Genomic DNA, 11459 nt, shown 5'->3' with positions numbered 1-11459 from the left:
TAGACAGTCAGTCAGTCAGTTAGTTTGCAGTCTCTCATCCATGTATATGTATATATATGTAAATATTCTATTTTGAGACTCGAGTTGCCCTTTGGGCCATATTTTTATCAGTTAAGTTGTTTATGTCTTTGCATGGCATTGAGTTACTCTTTTGAGTCAGGTTTCCGCTGAGTTAAGAAAGCCAGGCCAAGGGTTCGCTTGGGGCCAGCAATGGTCTTCGAGTGCCGGTCTCGCCCAGGGTGTAGGCTCGGGGCGTGACAAGAAGAATATCCCATTATATAAGTAGCATTAAAAGTAATATTGTACTTTGCTGGGTGATATTGTATATGATTCTTATGAAGCATTTTTGTTAAGTATAGGTTTCAACTTAATATTAAGGTAAACATTATAGACTTTTCTTACAATAGTACAACATTTTGTTACTAGGTATCTCTTATTCTATGCTATGTTGTTTGCCATTGTCATTCTCTCTTTATTTTTTTCTTTGCATTCACACACATTAATTTTCTTGTAGACTGCGTATTATCCATATGCAAGACGAATCCCAGATTTGATGTTTACAAGTATTTATGGCGACGTCGCGTTAATATCAATAATAATTAGATTCACAATCACATATTTAAATTCATAGATTACACTGTGGATTTGCCTTTGGCTGTCCAAACCTCCTTTGTAAGTCCATCATATGTGCTCAAAGCACGATCGTTCAGCCTCAATCAAGGTACTGATTTAAAACGACATTGATACTACTCTGTCACAAACCCAACGGACTTTCATCACAAAAGCTAGGCCGTGAAGTGAGCTTATAAGCACTCATGACTTCCTCTCAAACATACAATCAACTTAGGCTGAAATCCCACTCTGAACGAAAATAAGTGTTTGTTTATCAAACTGACTTGTAGTAGAACACTGAAATAACTTCTTCTAAACGTTCAACAGATGAGATTTCCAGCACTCAAATAAATGAAGGGTTCATATAAATCTTCAAAGAGAATTAGTAAAATACATGACCACAAGTACATTAACAGAAGAACAAGTCACTAGAGAAAGTTAAACTGATACATAATGATACAAAATAGGATACACAGTTGAACATGCCCCTCCATCACAAAATACAATAGGTGTCTTTACTGATATAGCACAACAACAAGAGTTTAAACTCATTATTTGTTATTAATTGCTGCAAAGTCTCTCAACAAAGGGTCAAATTGCTTCACTGCCACCATAACCAGCACTGCAACTACACAAGGCTCAAGCAAGTAAACGCGGGTGAAAGATTAACATAGAACTAATACCTGAAGTCTTCCTAAGAAGAAGCCAGAGAGAAATTCCCATTACTATATGGAGTCAATGCTGCACCTTCATCAGTAATCCAAACAAAACCAGGAGTGTCGAACCTCCTTCCTGACACTGTCCTGTATATGTAAAATTTCTCAACAGGGCAACTTTCTGGTCTCGTACCTGGATGACCCCTCTCGTCTATAACTTCAACATTAAGCCCTGGCAACATACATTATCACATTGTTTCCTCATACAGGAGGACTCAGAGAAGGGCTATATTTTTAGACTATGATGGTACTGTTGTACCTCAGTCATCTATGGTTAAAGCTCCAAGTGCCAAAGTTATTTCTCTATTGAATGCTCTAAGTAATGAACCTAAAAACACTGTGTCTATTGTTAGTGGCAGAGGAAGGACTTCATTATGCGAGTGGCTTGCACCATGCGAAAGGCTTGGAATAGCTGCTGAACATGGGTACTTCATAAGGTAAAGACCTAGTCATCTTGTATTCTTTGGTTACTTTATACTTGTCATTTGCAGTTGGACTGTAGTTTCTCATTTGGAACTTGTGTTCAGGTTTTGTTTTATTTTTATTCTTTTACACATTCATCTACAACATGGTCTCTATTGTTTTTTCTCATTGCAGGGATTGTATAACTTCTGAATGGGATCATTTAGATTCTGATCTTGAATGGAAAGAAATTGCGGAACCTGTGATGCAACTTTACACAGAAGCAACTGATGGATCATTTATAGAATCTAAAGAGAGTGCAATGGTGTGGCACCATTATGATGCAGATATTTTAATGCAAATATTACTGAACAATTAGACATCCAAAGGGATCGCATTGTCTCCAGCTTTGCAGCATTAGCCAACAGAGCCTTATCACCAAAGGGGCAGTCTCTAATCTCCAACTTACGGAGGCTCTCACAACCAGAGAGAACATAGTAGAGGCCTAGATTGATATCCCCCACAAAAGCTAAGGAAAGCATCTCTAACTTCTTAGCAAGGACCCCGATGTACTCAAACGCACGATCTGTAAGGAGTCCGGAAAGAGAAAGTCGCCGTAATTCCTTGCAGTGTTGTACAATGTCCCCAAAACCAGCATCAAGTGGTTCAAGGGTTAGGTAATCATGAGTTTGAGGCTCAGTAATACACAAACGAATTTGGATCATGTTAGGACGGTTCCTTGCAATAGTAACTAAGGTGTTATTTGTCATTTGGCAGCAGAAGCATAAAACTGACTGAAGCTTACAGCAGCCCATTGAGACAGCTACAAGGCCTTGCTCTGTCAAGGATACATTCGGTCCTGGAGCAAATGAATCAGAAGGAAACACCCTAAGCTCTTGAAGTTCCTTACAATCTCCTCAAGACCGTTCATGTATCCCTTCTCAGGAAAAAAAAAAACAGTTAATGTATCGAGCCATGACTATTGAAAACATGCACCAGCAACAGGTATCAGATAACTTTGTCCACCAATGATATGACATATGGGAAGAATCATCTAGGATTTTTGTCTCCGCTGAAATTTGAACCTGAGACCTTAGCGCTCTCAATCACTTCATTGACTACAAACAGAGAGTATTGGAAGTTTGATTAACTTTCTTATCTCTTTCCTTTGTGGCAGATAAGCATACTTGTGCACCGGCAAAGTTAATGGTCATAGTTATCCACGGAAGCTAAGCTAAATGTCATGTTAATGTATTATGCCTTAAAAAGAATTAATATAACTTGGAAAAATGTTGAATTTTTTTTGTTAGTGATACAAAGTTAAAAATATGAATACAAGTATTTGGAGTTTCTAAAATTTTGGAATATTCTGGCAAAATTTGGGCCGAGAATTGTGACAGTTCATGTCCAAACATGATTACCCATTGGCAAATATCCAAAGTCTTCATACATATAAGTGTCGAACAACAAAATGTGGCAAGGAGAAAAAGTAAATCAAATATATTCTGGAGGATAAATTGGCAGCACCAACAGGTGCTTACACCTTTTTACTGTTCTTAAAAGATGTCTACAATGTGTTTGATCAAAGTCCCGACTGAACTATTAAGTAGATGATATTGGCAAGTAAAATAACAAGCAACCAAAGCAATTTAGAGAGATCATTTTTTTCCCACGGGATTTTTCTAGTAAGGTTTTAACTAGGCATATTATCTACTAATAACGGACATCCAGTGTTGTTAAGTATCATACTAAATATATGTTGAGTTACTTTGGTTTGCTCATTATTATTGATCATTGCTTTCATATAGTGAGTTAGTATCATTATTTGGTCTACAAATTCAATTTAGATTACTCTGGCCATATAGTACAACTTAAATAGCTCATCTTTTCAGCTATTAATATTTCTAGTTGAGAATGAATGCCTGTGTCCCAATGTCTGCTGACTGACTGACTGACTTGTTCAAACATATTTTTTTGTGATTTTCTTGCTATCTTCTCCTCCACACAAATCTTATCAACCTAATATATACTTTTTTGGAAGGACTATAGTCATACACACAAACAGACAACACCCATATCAGAACTGAAAAGGTTTGATCATCTCTAATTATAACTGTGTGCTTAAACTTGTTATCTACATCAGATCCAGAGAATTTGAAAGGCACTGTCATGGAAAGAAGCAACTTACAGGTATCTTACATTTACTTGGATCATTTATATTACTATAATATATAATCAAAATTCGAAGGAATACTGCACGTAGATTCTCGAGTTAAGTTAATTTGACCCATGAATAATGAACTTTACTTGTGTATATTCTAAAAACTATTTTTTGTCTCACTAAATTCACTGAACCTTATGCGTTCTATCAATATAGCCACAAAATTAACTTTTGTATCATTAAAGTCACTGAACTATGTGTTAGTTACCCAGAAAGTATAATTCATCGGAAAATCAAATATTTGGGCACTGACATATAACATGTCAGCAGTTATTTTAAATAATTTTTGACCCCAGCTTAACCAACCGAACGGATGCTTCAAGAACCAATGGAGCTGATCACCAATAAGTACATAGGAATTGTACGTTATGTAATATGGCAGAATGAAACATTTTTTTTCCCAATTTATACCACTAGACAGAGCGTCTAGCAGTTTTTTATTAAAATAAAAATCCTCAATAGAAATAAGTACAAGCAAGGGGGGCTAGACCTTACCTTGTCAATCCTAATAAGGCAACGAACCTCTACTAATCAACAAGCATGAAAAAAATAAGAGCTAGAGAGAACTAGGTATTCTATGATCATCACAGAACTTGTAATAAACTCTATGATGATATTACAAATGAGAATACTTGGAAAATGCACAAATATAAAATCCAAGAAGAAAGTTGAGTTATCAACCTCAATCTTACTTTATTACAAATGCGTGAATTAAAAATGATAGATAGCCCATCTAGAGTAACCTGAAGTATTTTCATCTTGTCTTCTTCTTCAAATTTGTCCAACAAAACTTGATAGTTCACCACTTCTTCTTGGATGTATTGGATCTTGTTGAAGCTATTGACACTGTCATATGGTTCTGCTTTGTCAATCGCATCGGTAGGTGCCTTGGAACAAACTCTCCTTTCACTTTACCATCTCAACTGTGTTGCCTTCCATGTGTCTTCTTTTTGTTTTTATTGCTTCCACTTCTTTGATGCCGAGGTGAGATATCCCCATCCCTAGCCACTTTATCAAAGCATATGTCCAACATATTTTCTTCCTCATCCTCATCAAAAGAATCATCGCCCAAATCACTATCATAACCCCTAGTTGGACTAAATTCTAATGCTAAGGCCTCTTGTTTCTTCTTTGCAATTATACTGTTAGGTACAAATTCCAAAGCTTGTGGACTTAATTTTCTACTCAAAAGCAGAGGTGAAACATGCTCTTCTTCATCAACCAAATCAGCCCATCTAGGAGTAATCATCTCTCTATGCTTTTCTTTCGAGACTTCATGAGCTGAGGTGTTCAATGTGACCATGGGTGACTTGATCGCTGAATTGGGTTTGAGCAACATGGCAGCCTCACTTTCTTGAATAATCTTAGCTACTTCAGGATTAGAGCTATATGTAGGACTCATAACACTATCATGTTTTTCAGTCTGCATGCTACATACTCCAATTGGCGTGCTAACTGATTGTATATTATTATCAAAATTGGCTCGAACCAAAGTTTGGTCATTCGTGGGAGTAGAATCAACTAACTCTAATTCTTTCTCCACCTCGAGTACTTCAAATGGATTTGTACAAACAATGTTCTTCGGTTCATTAGATTGCACTACTACATTAGTAGTTAGCTGCTGCTTATTTTCAAGACATGGAGGAACCAATACACATAGAAATTGATTTTATTTGTGCAATTGTGTTCCAATTCCCAATTGCATTCTCATCACGACCAAAAATTTCAACTTGCAAATCGACAGGTTCCAAAGGTTGCACATCACCACATTTTGATCCTTCAATTTTTTTCTGTCCATCAATTACCAAATTCTCAAGTTGCGCGAGTTGCTCTTCAACTTCAACACAATCAACTGAATTACCACTTAGTTGATTGGGAGAAGTATTTTTTTTTCCGTGAAAACTCATCAACTTGAGGAATTAAGGATAACATTCGATTCCCGAAAGAGTAGTTGTCTAACACTGCTTTGCCGAGACGCTGGCTAGAATTTTGGCGCACCAAATTTTGAACTTGAACGTCACTCTTTTCAGCCCCTATCTGTAGATCTTTAATTGTTCCTTCATCATCCTTTTCACCAACTTCCAACCTATTTGAATCAGCTTTTTTAGCATTGAGATGAACACGAAGATCGCCTCAAAATTTTTCTCCTTCAATATGATGTTCACTAACCGTGGCATCAACTTGACCATCAATGAGAGTTCGACAATCGGCTTCTCTATGCCCCTGATGTTTACATTTGTTACAATAATATGGTAAATAATCATACCTAATTTTTTCCATACGTTTGTAATCTCGTCGGTGACTAAATTTTTTAATTGAACTCTAATTCTTTTTGGAAGCGTCCTTAATAGATCCACCTCGACTTTTACCCATGCAGTACTAGGTCGTGTTTTATCATTGGTCGCTTGATCCACATCAAGAGGCTGTCCAACTGCTGAAGCCATCGAAAACAGAGCATTACGAGCAAAATATTGACATGGTAAACTTGGGAAAGAAATCCATGACATTGCAATGGAGGTTTCTTCCCTAGGACTAAAAGGAGGAGTCCACTTTTGGATTCTGAACGGTATAAACTTACCGGCAAACTGATAGATTTTCCAAGCATTTGGAGCATAGCCAGGAGGTTGTTCGATAAATACCTTGTAACATTCGGCAATTTGAAATTTACTATGAAGAGGCTTAGAATTGGAAATAGTCATTTTTGGAAGGAATTCAAAAATCTGGAAATTTGGTTAAGTATGGGAAAAAGTGAGTTTTTGGTCAACTTTGAACAATAATAACTCCTAGCTCAGGATGAGTTAGGTGTAGTTCCAGTTATGTTTGCGAATCTCGTGGAATGGTCTTTCCAACGCCGCTGAGTTTGCTCGATTCCGAGTTCGTATGAGTGAGTTATGCCCTTTGGAAGTTGGACTGTTGGCAGGACAGTTTAGTCCGAAATTTGTAGGGGTATTTTGGTCTTTTCCCTAACCAATTCTTTTGGTTATATTAGGGATTTAGACTGATTTTTAGATCAATTTTTCCTTTTTTAAAAGAGTGAGAGTGAGGGTTTTGTGAGTGAAGAGGAGAAGAAGAGGAGAAAGAGAAGAACAAGCAAGGAGATCGTCGTGGTTTTTGTCGGGGGTGATCCCTATTTAGGTATGTGAGTTCATAGTGTTGAGTTGGTTCTTTCCCCCACACGCCAAACTCGTTTTAATTCCGAGAAAAGATTGGTTGTGTTTGTTGAAGTTGTTGGTTGTGTTTGTTGAGGTTGTTGGTTGTGTTGTTGAAGTTCATTGTTGTCTTGGTACATGTTTCCGGTTGTGATTTCGAGTTGAATCTAGTGTATGTTGAGGGGTTTTATGATATTAAGTGTTTGGGGCTGGAAACTTTGAAGTTTAGAAGGTTTAGAGTTGGAGAAACTAAGGAGAAAAGTCGAATTTTTCGGGTAAAAGGGCTGGGGCGTCACGCCAGCCAGCGCGCCCCAAAAGGGACTCTGAAGTCCAGCCCTTGGGGAGGCGCGCCTAGCAGAGCGCCCAGCAGGCCTCTCTGAGGTTTGAAGTCTGGTGCTCCGCGCCTCTCAGAGCGCCAAGGACACCAATCTTTCCCATTCATTCCCCACTTTTTCATGCATGTTCCTTGGTAATGTACCTATGTTTTATAGTTGTTTTCAACACTCTAAGGTACATCTAGACATCCCGAACTCATCCATAAACATGTGATCATATACCTTTGTAACACCCAGAGAATTTTTCGAACTAAGACTCGAGCCGTCCTTCATGTGGAGTGAGATTTTACCGAGGAATAAAATTCTTGAGTGTTAAGTTAAGGTCCCTAGATGTAGCACATTGAGTTCCAAGAAGAGTTGAATTGGAAAGAATTCAAAAATCTGGAAAATTTGGCTAAGTATGGAAAAAGGTAGAGTTTTTGGTCAACTTTGAGCAGTCGTAACTCCTAGCTCAGAATGATTTAGGTGAATTTTCAGTTATGTCTGGAAAGCCCTTAGAATGATCTTTCCAACGCCGCCGAGTTTGCTCGATTCCGAGTTCGTATAAGTGAGTTATTCCCTTTGGAAGTTTGGCTGTTGGCACAGTCGCACAGGGCAGTTTAGTCCGAAAATTTTAAGGGTATTTTGGTCTTTTCCCTAGCCAATTCTTTTGGTTATATTAAGGTGTTAGGCTGATTTTTGATCAGTTTTTATTTTTAAAAGAGTGAGAGTGAGGGTTTTGAGAGTGAAGAGAGAAAGAAGAGGAGAAAGAGAAGAAGAAGCTAAGGATCGTCGTGGATTTTCATCGGGGGTGATCCCTAATCAGGTATGTAAGGCAAGTCAAGTTAAGTTAAGAGTTTCAAGTCAAGTTAAGCGTTTCAAGTTAAGTTAAGGGTTTCAAGTCAAGTCAAAAGTATCGAGTTCCAAGTCAAGTTAAGTTAAGAGTTTCAAGTCAAGTTAAGCGTTTCAAGTTAAGTTAAGGGTTTCAAGTCAAGTCAAAAGTATCGAGTTCCAAGTCAAGTTAAGTTAAGAGTTTCAAGTCAAGTTAAGCGTTTCAAGTTAAGTTAAGGGTTTCAAGTCAAGTCAAAAGTATCGAGTTCCAAGTCAAGTTAAGTTAAGAGTTTCAAGTCAAGTTAAGCGTTTCAAGTTAAGTTAAGGGTTTCAAGTCAAGTCAAAAGTATCGAGTTCCAAGTCAAGTTAAGTTAAGAGTTTCAAGTCAAGTTAAGCGTTTCAAGTTAAGTTAAGGGTTTCAAGTCAAGTCAAAAGTATCGAGTTCCAAGTCAAGTTAAGTTAAGAGTTTCAAGTCAAGTTAAGCGTTTCAAGTTAAGTTAAGGGTTTCAAGTCAAGTCAAAAGTATCGAGTTCCAAGTCAAGTTAAGTTAAGAGTTTCAAGTCAAGTTAAGCGTTTCAAGTTAAGTTAAGGGTTTCAAGTCAAGTCAAAAGTATCGAGTTCCAAGTCAAGTTAAGTTAAGAGTTTCAAGTCAAGTTAAGCGTTTCAAGTTAAGTTAAGGGTTTCAAGTCAAGTCAAAAGTATCGAGTTCCAAGTCAAGTTAAGTTAAGAGTTTCAAGTCAAGTTAAGCGTTTCAAGTTAAGTTAAGGGTTTCAAGTCAAGTCAAAAGTATCGAGTTCCAAGTCAAGTTAAGTTAAGAGTTTCAAGTCAAGTTAAGCGTTTCAAGTCAAGTTAAGCGTTTCAAGTTAAGTCAAGAGTAACAAGTCAAGTCAAAAGTATCGAGTTCCAAGTCAAGTTAAGTTAAGAGTTTCAAGTCAAGTTAAGCGTTTCAAGTTAAGTTAAGGGTTTCAAGTCAAGTCAAAAGTATCGAGTTCCAAGTCAAGTTAAGTTAAGAGTTTCAAGTCAAGTTAAGCGTTTCAAGTTAAGTTAAGGGTTTCAAGTCAAGTCAAAAGTATCGAGTTCCAAGTCAAGTTAAGTTAAGAGTTTCAAGTCAAGTTAAGCGTTTCAAGTTAAGTTAAGGGTTTCAAGTCAAGTCAAAAGTATCGAGTTCCAAGTCAAGTTAAGTTAAGAGTTTCAAGTCAAGTTAAGCGTTTCAAAGCACCGAATTGGGGACACGAGTTCATATTAACTCAACTCTCCATAAGAACCATGTAGCCAAACATGGGATTTCTCGGGTCATACTTTTTAGATGATCACGAAAGTTAAGCTAGTGGATCCACTAAGCAAAAGTAAGGTCCTATATCGATGGCAAGGTATAGGATGGTCCTTGGGCAACGTGAGGTAAAACGTTGTATCATCACTAAGGCTCATAGTGGTGGTTGTCGGTAAAGAACCTCCCACAAAAGTTATATTACTTTTATATAAGTAAAGTTGAGTTTATTATCGTTTTATCCTTAACAAACTAAGTTGTTGATACTATTTTACCAGTTATATATATATATATATATATATATTGCATGTGTCTTATTGCTTTATATATTGAGTTCAGTTATTCAAGAGTTGAGTATCCTTGAGTTAAGTATCTCTGAGTTGAGTATCTATCTTTGAGTTGAGTATCTGTCTCTGAGTCCAATATCTATCTTCTGAGTTGAGTAAGTTTGAGTAGTTTTGAGTATTCCTTGAGTTGAGAAAGTTTGAAAAGAGGTAAGTTATTCAGTTTATTCCAGTTTTTCTTCTAGCCTATGTTGTTTAGCTTTCCAGCTTACATACTCGTACATTCCACGTACTGAGCCATTTGGCCTGCATCTTCTTATGATGCAGACACAGGTATTCAAGATCATCAACAGGAGATTCGTTGATACATCCGGGAGTTCCAGTTAGCTATGACAAGTCTCCTTGCTTCTGGAGGATTTCATTTACCTTTTAGTTGTATCAGTTGTTAGGAGGTCGTGGGTTTTGTCCCAACTTCCATCTTTATCAGTTAGAGGTTTCATAGATAGACAGTAGAGTTCCAGAATTCTTTTCATTTATTTTGTTAAATGTTTTGAAGACTAAAGTTTCCTTTTATGGCGAGTTGTATATATATTCTATTATACAGAGTTTTCTTTTGAGTTAAAGATTTGTAAAAGTTGAGTTTATAAACTCTTATTCAGTTTTAAGCTCTTGTATGCTTAAGTTAGTCTTTCGCTTGGAGTCAGCCAGGATGAGGGTTCGCTTGGGGAACAACAATGGTCTTCGAGTGCCGGCCACGTCCAGGGTGTAGGCTCGGGGCGTGACAACCTTGAATCCATAATCCAATTCAAGGCGAGTTAGGATCAAAGTCCAGTGAAGTTAGAGTCAAGCCTAGAAGTTAAGAAGTAAGTCGAAGCAAGTTTTTAAGGTTTTCCAAGAGTCTTCATTGAACGTTTTAACTTCATTTTAAGGCTCAAGTTTCAAGTTAAGTCAAGAGTATAGAGTTTCAAGTTAAGTCAAAAGTATAGAATTTCAAGTTAAGTCAAGAGTATAGAGTTTCAAGTTAAGTCAAAAGTATAGAATTTCAAGTTAAGTCAAGAGTATAGAGTTTCAAGTTAAGTCAAAAGTATAGAATTTCAAGTTAAGTCAAGAGTATAGAGTTTCAAGTTAAGTCAAAAGTATAGAATTTCAAGTTAAGTCAAGAGTATAGAGTTTCAAGTTAAGTCAAAAGTATAGAATTTCAAGTTAAGTCAAGAGTATAGAGTTTCAAGTTAAGTCAAAAGTATAGAATTTCAAGTTAAGTCAAGAGTATAGAGTTTCAAGTTAAGTCAAAAGTATAGAATTTCAAGTTAAGTCAAGAGTATAGAGTTTCAAGTTAAGTCAAAAGTATAGAATTTCAAGTTAAGTCAAGAGTATAGAGTTTCAAGTTAAGTCAAAAGTATAGAATTTCAAGTTAAGTCAAGAGTATAGAGTTTCAAGTTAAGTCAAAAGTATAGAATTTCAAGTTAAGTCAAGAGTATAGAGGGCTGACTCCAAGCGGAAGACTAACTTAAGCATACAAGAGCTTAAAACTGAATAAGAGTTTATAAACTCAACTTTACAAATCTTTAACTCAAAAGAAAAGTATGTATAATAGAATATATATACAACTCGCCATAAAAGGCAACTTTAGTCTTCAAAACATTTAACAAAATAAATGAAAAGA

At 36.6% G+C, this 11459-nt stretch overlaps 1 protein-coding gene across 1 annotated transcript; it reads left to right on the top strand.

The window, feature by feature from the left end:
• Nucleotides 1-1007: 1007 nt before the first annotated feature.
• On the top strand, nt 1008-2419 carry LOC107058011 (probable alpha,alpha-trehalose-phosphate synthase [UDP-forming] 10). Its single transcript, XM_015303250.1, has 2 exons — nt 1008-1765; nt 1926-2419. Exons 1-2 carry the CDS (start codon nt 1599-1601, stop codon nt 2107-2109), a joined length of 351 nt encoding a protein of 116 aa, XP_015158736.1. The 5' UTR covers nt 1008-1598; the 3' UTR covers nt 2110-2419.
• Nucleotides 2420-11459: the final 9040 nt, after the last annotated feature.

This window comes from Solanum tuberosum, unplaced genomic scaffold (assembly GCF_000226075.1).
Source record: "Solanum tuberosum cultivar DM 1-3 516 R44 unplaced genomic scaffold, SolTub_3.0 scf00411, whole genome shotgun sequence".
NCBI classification, from domain to species: Eukaryota; Viridiplantae; Streptophyta; class Magnoliopsida; order Solanales; family Solanaceae; genus Solanum; species Solanum tuberosum.
This window is presented reverse-complemented; position numbering and strand designations above follow the sequence as displayed.

Excerpts from the sequence above, each read along its gene's own strand:
- LOC107058011 (XM_015303250.1), top strand. The coding sequence starts at position 1,599 with ATGGTTAAAGCTCCAAGTGCCAAAGTTATTTCTCTATTGAATGCTCTA. Across the intron at positions 1,766-1,925 it reads GAACATGGGTACTTCATAAG|GGATTGTATAACTTCTGAAT; the intron begins GTAAAGACCTAG and ends TTCTCATTGCAG.